Here is a 14,586-nt window from a genome sequence, read left to right as displayed (position 1 = left end):
TATTATTAGCTACCTAACTAATATGTCAAAAGCCGCCCCAGGACAGATGGAACGCGGTAGGCTAATCCCTTTAAACTTGTCCCATACCAGGTTGGGTCCACCCAAGTCCCATACCCAGGCTGGCCCCCACTTAGGACCATAACACTTACCCTCATACCTGCTCCTCCTTAATCATCACAAAAACATTCTATACCCTCTTTCCGGAATTCAAACAAGTGCCACTCCCCCAGAAAACCCAAAAAGCCAATCAAGTTCCTCATAATTTTTAACATCAAAACTAGAAAAACACCATCTCCCCCAAATGCTACAAACACAAATTCCCAGATTAGCCAACATTTTGATTCCGAAGCAGATTAAAAAATGGTGTTTTTTGGTTCGAGTCCTATCAGAATTGCCGACCTAGCTCAGCTGGTAGAGCGCACGGCTTTTAACCGTGTGGTCGTGGGTTCGATTCCCACGGTCGGCGTTTAATGTTTTTCCATTCATTTCTTTAGAAAGACTGTTTTCTCGTAGTTACAAAAAAGTTCGGATTCGGGATTAAATCAGAAAGTCATTTACTTGGAAAATATGAGAATACTTCTGCACAATTTGAATAAAATTGGAACATTTACAACTACTAAATATACTTAATTTTCAAAATAAGATACAACAAAAATCATTGAATAGATGGTTTAAGTGCACTGTTATGTTATATAATGCAGTTCAATTTTTTAGTATAATATGAGAAATTCAAAAATGTGTTTAATATAGAAAATTCATATTTTCTAAAAATATGATAATTTTTTAATTGTACCGGTTAAAAATATAATATTTTTGAATTATTTAGGATTTTTTAAAAGGAAAAAATACGGATACACCCTCTCAACTTTCTGACATTTTCAACGATAGCCCTGACTTTTCATCGTCCATGTCATCAACAACTCCCCCTAGCTTTTCACCGTCCATACAGTAAACCCCTAACTTTTTACCCTATAGTTCAAAATTCATCAAAGACACCCTCTGACAGTTTTTTCGTTCCAGTCCACCCATCACGTAACAAGCATTATTGAAAACTAAGGGGGTGAAAAAGTCATATAGTTCAAAATTCATCAAAGACACCCTTTGGCAGTTTTTTCGTTCCAGTCCACCCATCACGTAACAAGCATTATTGAAAACTAAGGGGGTGAAAAAGTAGGATCATCGTTAAAGATGTCAAAAAGTTGAGGGTGTGAATCCGTATTTCTCCCTTTTTAAAATTCTAAGTGAGGCATAAAAAAAATTGGGACTTTTTCAAGAATATTTCAATTATTCATAGATACTTATCTATATGCAAAATTTTATAAAAAACAATATAGAAAGAGAAATGATATTTGCTCTCCATTCTCGTAATAATGACACTCTTCACTTTATAAAACAATCATTTCCACTCTCAAGTCGTGTCTATCTCGTCTCTCCTAGTTATAAGACAATGTATATTTTTAATCAAACAGCAAGAATACATTTTCTATAAATAAAAAATTACAAGTAGTCATCCAGTTGAATTCTAGGATCACTCTCAGACAATCTGGCGAAGGTAGCCCATCTAAATCGAAGGGCCAGAATTTCGATTTGGGGACCAATCATGCCAGTACAATTTGGCAAAGACTCGGGTCCACTAGACTGACGGCTCTAAAATATGACTACTAGGGGTAAAATCGGTATACACAGTACCGACCTTTAAAGCCATTTCCCAACACTTGGCCGGACCAATTCAACCGCTACAGGCAATACTCGTTATCGAATCTTACCAAAGCACCTGCAACCTTCCCCTTTTTTGGTTCGGTATCGAATATCAAGGGAAGCTGGATATGATCGCGGGAATCTCGCCATTAAGCGATCAATCCGGGCAACCGTTATGCACAAGGCGCCATATTCAAATTCAAAATATCCCGCCTAGAACACCGCCCAAGATCTCCGCTCAAAATCGCAGGGAATCATATCTCCACAATCTTATCCTCCATCCATCACGCCCCATGTGGGCTAAATCAAAGGCTTGCTTCGCATCTTCAAGATCATAGGTCTGCCCCCTATAAATAGGGGTCTACACACTCAAACAAGGGCAATTCAAAATCAATTCTCCTCCTCCTTTGGTCTGGTAACTTATCTTGGCCCTCCCCTCTATCCATCATCCATTGTCTATGATTGCCTATCTCTGACTTGAGTGTCGAAGTGGCCGTCCGGAGCCACAACTCCAGGCCCGTTGATGCTTTTTCTGTGAGCGCAGGATCACGAGTTCTGCCAGGCTAGTACGAGCAGTCAGATTTTGGACATCATCAATGACCAAAAGCAAGAGGTAGATATCAAGCACTCATCACATCTAGTAGTGCTAGGATCACTCTCAAGAAACGGCACCGTGGGCCCTATTATGTATCATGCAAGCACGGAGATGGTGCCCACACCGATTTGGATTTAGAAAAGAGAGTCGGTATTCACACTTGTTTTGACATTGCCACTCCTCTCCTTACAATTTTCTTCATTGGGACCCCAACAATATCTCCCTCCACGCAGAAGCAAAGTGGACAATCTACCCCATCCACGCAGCAGCAATGTGGGAACCACGAGATACTACACCGGAGTTTCTAAGATATTCCCCGAGGTACATTTCTGCCCTCGGAGGCAAACCGGAGTTCCCACACCCTGTGACTTGACTAAACCCCCGTTTGCTAGATGCTAAAGCCGCTAGCTTTAGCAGTCGTTTTGAAGCTGGGGTTGAATAATAGCACAGGCTCTCAGCTATACCCGCACAGCCAGCCGCACTTGATAACTTTGACGACCTGCCTTCCCCAGACAAGAATACTTGGGAATTGACTACTATGGATCAACCAATTGGTTGTAACATAACAGAAGAAGGGGAATTTGCTCTAATACCATTTGTTAGGGAATTTAACCAGGTAGAACTCACCCCTCAGTCAGAAATATAATACAAGAAAAGAGTCGAGAGTGAAAATATCAAGAGAAGGGTACACCGATAATGTGCTTCCATATGGAAGGGCAACCCACACATGCACACTAACAAATTCTTTGCAACAGCTACAAATTAAGCAAAACCCATAGATCTTGTTAAAAAACCTGAAAAAACTCATTCCTCTTGTAGAAGTTTTAAGAACAGACCAGCAATTCAGTGCCTTAAACGATCCACATGCAGTGTAGCATGTGATTGCTACCCAACAAATAGACAGTGCAAGGAGAAAGCCTGTAAAATACTACGCCCCAAATCCTTCATTCCATTGAAACAAGGAGAAAATAAGTATAGCAAGTTGACAAGTTACTAAAACATACAAAGAGAAAATCTTCCCGTACCTGTGAAGACTCCATTAAAAGCTTCCACAGAGCTTGATGATGATCTGCCTACAGAACAGTGATTGGTTCTTTCCTGTCTCATGTGGTCAGGTATATCATGTTTCAAAATTATTTTACTTTGGGTAAAACATATGAGAAGGCAAAAGAAAAATTAAGAGAGACAGAGAGAAGGGTTCCTAAAATTTCAGGATACATTACAAAATTTTGAACAATAATTGGTACAAGGAAACTCCGCATAACTTCCAGCCCATGTCAGGGAGAGTATGTTTTTCTGGTCCGTGATTGATTCAGACGTGATCAAGGAGAAGTTTGATCAAGCTACTCCGCACCCAAAAAGGAAACCCAGGTCTTTCTTCTTTTAGAAAACCGTTAAATGGAGAGACATTCTGAACATAATTCCCCAAATTTATCAACCCCTGAATGAGAGAGAATGGCTCTGAAGGTTTTGGTTGTCCTCCAACAGACGATCATACTCAAGAAGTAAGTCCTCTGCTTGTTTCTGAAGGGCTTTGACATGATCTTCTGCGGATATCGCGCGTTTCTCTTTGTCTTCAGATTCCAATTTCAGCTTTTGCAACTTCTCTTTTAGACTTGAGATTTCTTCCTGGAGCAAAGCTCTCTCCTTTGAAGCTTTCTCTTCCTTCTCTTTCAAAAGAAAATGTTCTTTCTGAAGTTTCTCAGCTTCCTGTTTAGAAGATCTAACTGTTTTCCTTAATCCAATCAATTTGCAGAGATATTGGTGCAAGCGATCAATTACAAGTCCAAGAAAGAGAGAGTAACCTGCAAAATCAAAACAGTTTTCAGGCAAATTCCCATGGGTTGAGCTTTATGCCAAATTCCCAGACCCATCAACTATATGGAATTAGCCTAGTGACAGTTTTAACTTCCACACATACAATGTTGTCATTAGCCTCAAAATAATGTCGACCAAGGCATATTTGAGGAAAATAAAAAAAGCACGCTTCAAGATTATGGGTTCTTATATGATGGTGTATGTCAGTATGTGCATATCTTTCCAAGGTAAAATATGAGCAGGCAAAAGGATAATCAATGAGTTAATTAATATATTTACCAAAAATGATATTTTCTTTTGTGCTTGTTCTTATGAGCGCTATTAATTAGCAGACTCGCTAGGATTGGGATCCGTATAGATGTATTATATGTGGGGCAACCTCTGCGACCTTCGCAAATTTTTGTTTCTACCTTCTTAATAAGTTTCTACAAATCCGTAGAGATGTATTATATGTGGAGCATTGCCCTTCAAATGAAGCTCCTTTGGAAACATCCTCGGTACAAACAGCTCTCTCTGGGCAAACTGGTTTCGGGAAAAGTGCATCAAGAACAAAAACTTATGGACAATACCAATTCCAGCTAAACCATCAAGGGGGGTGAGGAGATTCCTAAAAGGCAAAGAATATGCAAGAGATCACATATGCTACATCGTGGGAGATGAAAGAGGCATTAACATATGGAACATGCCATGGCATCCGAAGGGCATTCTCTGCAAAATCCTCTCTAGATTTCGCACAGACTCGTCGTTAAGCTCGGCAAAAACTCTGGACCAAATTCATTTTGATGGAGAGTGGGATCCCATCATCAACAAACCATCCCTAAAGTCCGAAAAAAAAAAAAAACTCCTCCATGAAGCGCTCTACAGCATAGATGGAAACACAATCCCTGTTTGGAAGCCAATAACTGATGGGATCTACACTGCAAAGAGTGGCCGGAAAGCTATTAGAGAAAATCATCCGCACCCTCCTTGGACAACTTCTATTTGGTTCAAGGGGCACGTCCCCAGCTATGATGCCATTAGTGTCTAGAAAGCAGTTCAAAACAATTTGAGCACAAAAGATAGACTCAAATTCCTTGGTCCATCTCTCGATCACACTTGTGTTCTCTGTAGGGCGGAACCTGAAAAATGTAAATCAACTTTTTTTTCTCTAGCAGTTTTTCAGCTTTGATTTGGAGATCTATCATGTGGCAGGATGGTTACCGTAGAAAACCTCACAGAACTCTGAAGGAAGAAGAGGCCTGGCTTCAATTATTCAATCAACCGCTAATGGTGAAGGGCAAGCTAATACTGCCCTAAAATTCAGCTTCTTTGCTGCTATTCACAAAATATGGCGAGAACGTAACATGAGAATCTTCGAGCAATCTGATCGCCACAAACAGCACATTCTGAAAGACACCCTCTCAGAAATCAAGCTTCGAGTAAACGAGCTAAACCTCACAGATAGTATCAACCAAAGAAATCTCTGTATAGCGGCTCATTTTGGATTACACGATATCACCCAAAACCTCAGCCAACAAATATATTGCTCTTGGGGGTTGCCTGTCCAGGGGGAAACCAAAATAGATACAGATGTGTTTTTGGAGGCCGAAGGGGGTGGCATTGGAGGGATTTTGAGAGATTGCTGTGGAATGGCCTTGGCCATATTCTCTGAAAATGTTGCAAATGAGGATATCTATGCTCTAGAACTGCTGGCAATCAAGAAAGGCATTGATTTAGCAGTCTCCCAAGAGCTGCAAAGCGTATGGATCGAATCTGATTCTAAATTTGCCGTTGATATCATCACCGGCAGATCACCACCACCATGGAAACACAGCATGCTAATCAACAATATCGTTTCTACCATTTCAGGAGAAAAATACATACATAGGTTCAGGCTAACCGCTGACCAAAACCGAACAATGTGACGAGCACAGAATATTGTATTTTAGACCATAGTTAACCGAAGCTCCCTAGTTGGGTCGGAAGCTTGCTTCCACGGAAGATGAATTCTTCTCGCTTCACAAATTTAGTAGAAGTGTGCTTCCATCTTCCTATTTAGATGACTATTTTTTCCTAAAAGGGTATTTTCCCCCTTTTGCTAATGGCAAAAGAGCGTATTTAAAACATGAAACACTCCTTTCAAATATACTCTAAAGGAGTGAATTTAAAAATAAAAAAGTCATGTTAAGCTTAAAAAAAAACTCATGTAACTTATTTTTAAAACTTCAACAAAATGAATAAGATTCAAGCTTGCAAAACTATAAATTCCTACAAACTATAAATTCCTAAAACTTGTAATTCAAATAAGCCCTAAAGACCTCTTTAACTGTTACGTTATGCTTTCCTCCCTAACCTACTATGCCAGCCCTATCTATTTTCCTATGTGCTTCTCATTCGCTTCCAATGGGCCTTCGCACACTTCATTTTCACTTACCACAATGCTTCACAAATGTTTCCTCACCACTTTCCTCATTGATTTCTTGGTTTTTTCGGCTTCCTGCATTTCCTCCTTTCTAAACCTGTCGCTTCCCACATTCACTTCCACCTTCCACACTGCTTCTCGCATTCGCTTCCACTCTGGCCACTACATTTTTTTTTTTTTTGAAATGATCTGGCAACTACATTTCAAACAAGCAAGAGGAAGAAAGCACAACCAAAGTTTTCCAAACCCCAAAAATTATGTTTTTCACTAGCCTTCATTAATTTGCAAACATAAGTGCTACCCAAATAGTAGGGCTCGCAATTAAACCTGCAAAAAAGGGGATCCGCCCCACACTGCCCAGAATGGGGCGGGGATTCCCCGATTTAAGCCAGGACGGGGGACGGGGATTTAAAAAATTCCCCGAAGTGGGACTGTGCGGGAATGGGGATGGCTCTGGCCTCACCCCGTAATCCCAATACAAAATTGAATTTTCCACTATTAAATCTAGGTTTGCTGCTTTTAATTTGGGTAGCCGCATTTACCATAGAACAAATTCCGTTTAGTGACGAGGCGGGGATTTAAAAAATTTCCCCGAAGCGGGGACTGGGCGGGGAGGGGGTATGGCTCTGGCCTCGCCCCGTAACCCCCGTACAAAATTGAATTTTCCAATATTAAATTTGGGTTTGCCGCTTTTAATTTGGGTAGCCGCACTTACCATTGAACAAATTTCATTTAGTATTTGTAAATTTTCCTTAATATCTTCCTCAGGCATGATACACCTTTTAGTAATTGGGAAAACCCAAGCACTCTCTTTCGGATCCATGAAACAACTCTCAGAGATCTTTTCCCCTGTTGGAAGAGATCTTTTTCCCTTTTGGAAGATACAGGAGCGAAACAATCAACCTATTGATATTGGAAGACCAAAAAGATTCTTCCAATGTATCATTTCTGGGTCCAACGGAATTCATAGGAATAAGAAGAATAGGTGTAGGCTGAAAAACGATTCATAAGTAGTTGTTAATGGAGTAGAAGTTAGGGTATTCATGATTCGGTTATAACCGAATAATCGAACAGAACAGAACCGAATTGGTTCGGTCGGTTCGGTTCGGTTGTTTTCCTTTTCGGTTCGGTTTTGGGTTTTTTTTTTTCGGAAATTCGGTTCGATTATCTCAAAAAAAAAATTCGGTTAACCGAAATAACAAATTTTTTGATAAAAGCCATTATTTTTTATAAAAAAAAGTGCTATATGGGCACTCCGTACGATGATCAAAACCGTCCATTTGATTGATCACAACTTAATTAGGGTGTGCTCAAAAAATCATTTCGATTGGATGATCCTAGCCCTCCGATCGAGACCGAGATTTTGTTTTTTTCCCTCTTTTTCTCACACTATTCGGTTAACCGAAATAACCAAATTTTTTATCGGTTCGGTTTCGGTTATTTCGGTTCGGTTATAACCGAATAACCACCCCTACCAAATTATGAGGAGTCAGTATCAATTTACAAATGCATCTATAGTAGAATGTTTCCCAGAATAAAATCCATTAAACATGTTTTCCAGTATATGCAGGGGGAGGGGCGGCGATTCCCTGCCATCCCCGAGGGGGGGGGGGGGGGGGGGCGGGGCGGGAACAGGGAATTTTCATTGAAGTGGGGACAGGGACGGGGAATGCAACATCCAGCCCTGCCCCTCCCCATTGCCACCCCTACCAAATAGCTAGGGCCCGCCTAACAACATTGGCGAAGCCTGGGTTTCAGTCACCTGTCATGAGGTGAACAATGACCTTGGCACAACCAAGCCAGTAATTTAGACCAGTGACAACTCCCACCCATCTCAAATGACAAAAAAATAATGGCATCAGGACAGAAGGAAATCAACCATTAGCCAGAGCCAGCTCGTAAATAGTACATAAGCTAGTATAATAAAGCAACCAGAATAACTCCAGCCTTTAAAAATCAGTATCACTTAAAATGTGTTTGTTGATTCACTTTGGCCCTTTATACTACTAGGTGTGTTTGTGCAGAATTTATTTTTTCATATAATCAATTATCCAGTACTTTTTAATGCTAAAGGCCTTCACCAAGCATTTAAGTGACACATGAAGGGAAGGTTTATTATATGAACCTTCACCAGGCATCTCACTTTAAACCTTCCCTTGGTATTTACATGCAGTTCATGAAATAATGTGTGACCCGATACGGCTATTCAAAAAAAAAAAGCGACCCGATCCGACAGGCAGTCAGTTTAATATTTTAAGAAAGTTAAAGCAGGTAAAGCATAAGCCTTTTCTGTAAGCAGATAGTAGTATGGATGCAGGTTATTGTCCAGATAAAATATTTAGGTTTCCTGTGGTATAATTTCAGTACCAAGCCTCTTCTTTTCAAGGATACGCCTGCGATAGTCAAAACAATTACCATAAAGATACTGATAGCATGACCTGAACATTCCTACAGAGACTTTAACTCATACCTGTGGAGGCTTTGGACCTAAAGAAAGTCTATCGTGATGCAGGAGTTTGATGGAGTTTAAGTTCCTGTAATACTTTAGGGGTGCAACAGTTTGGTTTGGGCACCTAGCCCCTTCTCTCTAGGACCAAATCCCTCTTGCTGATTTTAGGAAAGACTTCATTGATTGCTAATGTTGTGGTTGAATTAGCTTGAGAGGCAGCGAGGAACAGGATCTACCTTCTGAAATTGTTACTCATTTCTTGTTTTTCATTCATTTAGAATAAGGTTGCTATCATCATCAGAGACCTCGCAAATTGGAGTGGACTAATTGAACACCAAACAGACAACACTCATTGAAGCTAAATATTTTCCCAGCCAATGGGAATTGATGTGAATCTTATAGGCAAAAGGAAAGAAAGAAAAACCCAAAAAACTTGACTTTAACTCGAACTTCAGATAGGTTGAATGACCTACTCAAAGACTCAGTCATCAAGACTGAACTCGGCATTTAAATAAAACTGGACTCTAACTCGAAGTTCAGCTAGGATAAATGACCTACTCAGAGAGCCAAGTCATCAAGACTCAACTTAACATTTAATTAATGATTTTAAATATAAATATATGAAAAATGGCAGATAAATAGAGCTAATTCAACCAACTTTAAGTCGTTCTTACACATGCAATTTTTTTTTTAAGCAATAACAGATTTCATTAACAAAATACAACAAGCATTTGGGCAGAGTTTGCCTCCACATACATTATATCATTGACGGTCCACTTTTTGCAGATGTGTCAGCAAAGCCATTAGCTACTCTAGAGATATGGTGAAAGACATGTCCAGTTCTCTTACCCGATGAATAATCTCATCTGTAACATGATCAAATCTCCACGGACCGTTACATTGCGCAAACTATTGCATTCTTTGAGTCACCCTCCACCCATATCTCTCCGCCAAACTCCCTGCCTTTAACAAACAAATGCCCTACTGGTAAAGCTCAAAACTTGGCTTCTGTAGAATAAACTGTTCCAAACTTCCAATTAGACCAGAAAAGGCGAAAAAAAATCATAACCAAGATCATCTCTGAAGGCTCCACTAGTATGGATTTCCCGAAAAGCAACCATCAAATTTAAGCTGTATCACTTGTGGAGAGGATTTCCATTTTGTTGCCTTCCTCTCCTTGGCACTTCTAAATACTAGGATTTCTTTCCAACAATTAGTTTGAGTCATCCCCAGAGCATAAATCCCCCAATAAAATTTTGATTTTGAGATGTTCTTTCAGAAACAATCATCTTTGTATATGAAACTTCATTGATTTCTTGCCATTCAAATTGATCAAATAACTGCAAAGGGAGCCATGGAGCCACAAAATCTAACCTTTGTCCCTAAGATGATTACAACTCCATTGATCAATTACATGTGCAGGCTCGGAAGTAATAGAACATTCAAACATTTCAGGGATGGGGACCCAAACAGAAGGGGTTAATGCTTCCAAAGTATTCAAAACCCAAATTGAGAGTCATTCAAGAGATTACAACCCCATGCAAAATGCATTGGGGTTTTGATGAGATTCAGGCAGTGAATGCAGGAAAGCCTGTAGGTATGTATAGGGTCTTCAAAAGAAATAAAAAAGGAAAAGGATCTTTCCTGAAAAGCATTTTTTCCCTTTTTTGATGAATGTAGTTAATCAAAACGAGAGAACATAAAAAAGACCCATATTACAAGGGTTTCAAGAAAGCCCGTAAAATTAGGGATTTAAAGAAAAAAGGACATTACTGTAAGGGGTTTTATTATTGTAAAATTATGGTTGAGATAGAAACAGAGTTATCGTATGAGGAATAAAATTGAAGAATCAATGTAATGTTTTGCAAAACCCTTGCCATCTTCATGAGTTCATCTCCGTCTTGCTAGCTCCCACATTCCTCCTCATGCTCAACCATCTTCATGAGTTCAACTCCGACTTGCCAACTCCCAATCATCCTCAAGCTCATCAGTTGGTGAGATCCAAGGTATTCATAGCTGAAAGAGAGACTACTTTAAAAAGAGAATTTCCTGTAGGGCTTTCATTTTAAAGAAGTATGAATAGAAAGTATAAATACAAAAGTGCCCTCCTTTTGGAGAAGAATACATTCGCAAGACTCAATCAAGTCTTTGCCTATTTTCTAACTTGGCTGCTCTGGTTTTGCCCATTTCCTCCAAATCTTTCCATCCACTGTTAATTCCTTCCAAATTTCAGAAACCATTGAGCGTTTCGTCTTTCACCTACTCCAGTCACCATTATCTTCACCCTTCAGAGACCATCTCTCCACCCATGTCATTAATATGTGTCACCATTCTAGAAAATGACAAAGATTCCAAATTATTCCTCCCTTCGATCATAGCCGTGGAATTTGTTATGCTATGTTCATGTTCCTAACACGAGCCGTAAGAAGTTCTCTCCAAACGCCAACACATGCATCTTTGTTGATGATAGTGATGAACACACGTGATACCGATGCTATTGATAGTATTCCCGCAAGGTTCGAAAAAAATCTCACACCTATGATGCCATTTTTTATGAGCATCATTTGTATGATCCTCAAGCCATTGAATGTGAGATTAAGGAGGAGTTGGATGCCATCATTTTAATGCCTCATTTCGTGCTACCTACAGTGTCGAATAATATAGGCCTCATGTAAAACTATAAGAAAAACTATGATTGTCAGCATAAACACAAGCAAGTCTTAAATGTGTAAGTTAGCACCTTAACAGCAATTGGACGTTCTTCATTTGCATAAGCTGCTATAGATGAAAGGAGGGTCAATGCTATGCAAGAAGCAAATGTTTTACATTAAAAAAAAATGCCACGAATATCTCCAATATTTTTTAAAATATCATGATATTTTGCATTTTTTTATATAAAACGACAAAATCCCAAGAATTTTCCAAGATTCTGAAAAACAATCAAGATATCATCATATTTTACTTTTATCATGAAAATATCCCGATAAATTCATGATATTATTTGTTGTTCTAAGTTTATTCTTAAAACATCCCAAGAAATACCCTTCCCAAGAAATTCTCAAGGCAAACATTCGTGACTAGATAAATATGCCACTTGGGAAGTGGTAGGTCGCTCCAAATCTAAGAACAACGAGGGATGCAAATGTCTATAAGATAAATCTAAAGTTTGATGGAACAGCAGATAGAGACGAAACTATACTTGTTGCCAAGGGATATAACCAGCAACTTGGACTTGATTATGAGGAGACCCTTTCAGTCCTATAGTCAAAGCAACCACAGCACAATCAATTACAACCTTAACTAATATTTTTGGGAGGAAATTCAATTGGATGGATGTGAAAAATCCAATCTTGCATTGACATCTCAAGGAATAAGTCTACATAGAGCAATTAGAAGCCTTTGAGAAAGTAGACAGAAGCACATATGTGTGCATATTTAAGAAATCTATTTAAGGGTTGAGCCAACAAAGAAAACCATTGATGACTAGCTTAAATACAATGCACCAAATAAAAAGTGAATGTTTCAACCTCAGGCCATACAAAAACAACAACAGAAAACCATATCAAATGCCTCTAGATCCATGATTGATTACATCACAATGGCATCCATGTGTATACTAATGCCCAAGCCAATTGGCGCCTTCCGTTGAAATCACCTTGTAGTCCTTCTAAACTCCAATTATAAGCCCTCCTACATGCACCGTTGCAATCTAAGACTTTACTAAGCGTCACCATGTTCTCCCTTGGTGTAGGAGGAGTTATCATGGATGACCAGGGGAGGACCAAGTTTTCATTCTCTAGCCCCATTGGAATCACAGATTCTACTGAAGTAGAATTGAAAGCAGTCTTGGAAAGCCCCATAATTATTGAGGAGATGGGTTTATACATTCTCATTGTAGAGGGAGATTCGCTCAATGCAATCAAATGGATGGATGATAGCTGCCCCCACCCATGGAGTTTTTATAACATAATAGATGAGATCCAGGAGCGGGTGGCTGATTTCCATGTCTGCTTTCAACATGTTCATAGATTAACAAATAGTGTAGCTCAGGCGTTGTGGGCAGAGAGGATCTGGAGATTTTTTATTATTATTATTTTCTTCTTCCTTGAGGGGCTTTGTTGATTACTATTTGCTCTTTTTCTGGCTCTTTCCTGTTCGCTCTCTCCTTGTTCCTACCATCTCGGTCGCGTTTTCTTCTCATCTCCTTTTTAATAAAATATCTCTTTGCCATTAAAAAAAAAATAATTATGCTTTACCCTGTATAATTTATTACTGGATCAAAGTGGCCAATTTATTCCATTCAAGATCAAACAATTATTCCCAGGCACTAATAGATAACTTGTTAAAAGTTCTATTACTTTTACTTTGATTCTTTCTCCATAACCAATTCACCATAAGACAAGACAATAATCATCCACATATTCATCTAATCAGATCAAATTTCAAAAATCAAATCAAATCTTGCACGCTTGGAACAAATCCAAAAAAGAAATCCACCCAACACCCAATAACCAAAAGAAAAATCACAGAGAGAGAAGCTAAAATTACAAACGTACCAATGAGCGATGCCTCAAGAAGATGGGTCCTCCATAGGACCTGATCCATAGGCGTGACGGTCCCAATCTTGGTACCCCTATTCTGGATTTTGAGAATACTAGTGACACTCGATGCGAGTATCACTAGCATGGTGCAAGCTAGGGTTTTGAGAGTGGCAGGTCCCTTACCCATCTTAAGCTGATCTATACCCCTCATCGCAAGTTCCCTCAACGGCCCGATCTTCACCATCAGTAGCAATGCCACCATTCCCTCGGCAAAAAGAACCAGAAACAATAGCTGAATCATCCCTACTACAAACCCACTTCTTCCCCCTTTGGTGGTAAGAGATTCTCCTAAAAATTGATGTTAATGGCCATGGATTGAAACTAGATGGGTAGTATGAACAAAACCCAGTTCTAAATCATACAAATTTTTTTGTGGGAATTGGTATTGAGAGTCATGGATGAAAACCCAACCCCCTCCGGTACCCTTTTCATCAGGTTTTCTAGTGGGATTAGAGTTTGGAGGGAAAAATAATAGGGAAATGCTAAAAGCAAGTTACTTTTAGTCTTTTACGCTCCTTCCTAAAAGACGATCGGGCCCACTTTGCCCCAGATCCACTCATCTGAATGGAAATAATAAGTTCAGCCAAAAGTCATAGAGGACACACACACCTTGATCGGATGGTCTTCAGTCAAGCCTCAGTGAGGGCCCAACCCAAGAAAAACTAAAATGTTGTGACCAAAATCAAGATGAAGCCTGATTGAGGGCCTTGCTAAGCTAAAATGTACAATAGATCATGATCAACGGTCTCGATCTCTCATACTTTCCCTACACTTGTAAGCCCGAAAATTTGTCTTTTACCATTGATTGGTAAAGGGGTTTTTAGAGAATGAATAAAATTATGGTCAATGGTATGTAAAATCAAGATGGGTAATCTAATAGAAAATTAGGGCTGCAACTCGAGCCAGGTTTTACCCTACCCGCATCGACCCGATCCGAAAATAGCTTGGGTTGGGTTCAGGTTTCATGGGTTTCGGGTCGAGCCGGGTTGAGCATTCAAAAGCTCGCATGAATCTCGGGTCGAGC

General features: G+C 39.6%; 1 protein-coding gene and 1 non-coding gene across 2 annotated transcripts; one reads left to right on the top strand and one right to left on the bottom strand.

Moving 5' to 3' along the window:
• Positions 1-393: 393 nt before the first annotated feature.
• Positions 394-466, top strand: TRNAK-UUU (transfer RNA lysine (anticodon UUU)). Its single transcript has one exon. It is a non-coding gene; the product is annotated as a tRNA-Lys (tRNA).
• A 2,745-nt stretch (positions 467-3,211) lies between these two features.
• On the bottom strand, positions 3,212-14,024 carry LOC143848223 (uncharacterized). Its single transcript, XM_077357109.1, has 2 exons — positions 13,518-14,024; positions 3,212-4,098 (listed from the first exon to the last, which is right to left on the bottom strand). Exons 1-2 carry the CDS (start codon positions 13,801-13,803, stop codon positions 3,728-3,730), a joined length of 657 nt encoding a protein of 218 aa, XP_077213224.1. The 5' UTR covers positions 13,804-14,024; the 3' UTR covers positions 3,212-3,727.
• Positions 14,025-14,586: the final 562 nt, after the last annotated feature.

Source organism: Tasmannia lanceolata, unplaced genomic scaffold (genome assembly GCF_043159265.1).
Source record: "Tasmannia lanceolata isolate RefF3 unplaced genomic scaffold, GAP_Taslan_0.1 ptg000016l, whole genome shotgun sequence".
Lineage (NCBI taxonomy): Eukaryota > Viridiplantae > Streptophyta > Magnoliopsida > Canellales > Winteraceae > Tasmannia > Tasmannia lanceolata.
The sequence above is the reverse complement of the archived record's forward strand: the minus strand, read 5'-3'. Positions and strand labels throughout refer to the sequence as shown.

Excerpts from the sequence above, each read along its gene's own strand:
- LOC143848223 (XM_077357109.1), bottom strand. The coding sequence starts at position 13,803 with ATGATTCAGCTATTGTTTCTGGTTCTTTTTGCCGAGGGAATGGTGGCA. Across the intron at positions 4,099-13,517 it reads TCTTGAGGCATCGCTCATTG|GTTACTCTCTCTTTCTTGGA; the intron begins GTACGTTTGTAA and ends TTGATTTTGCAG.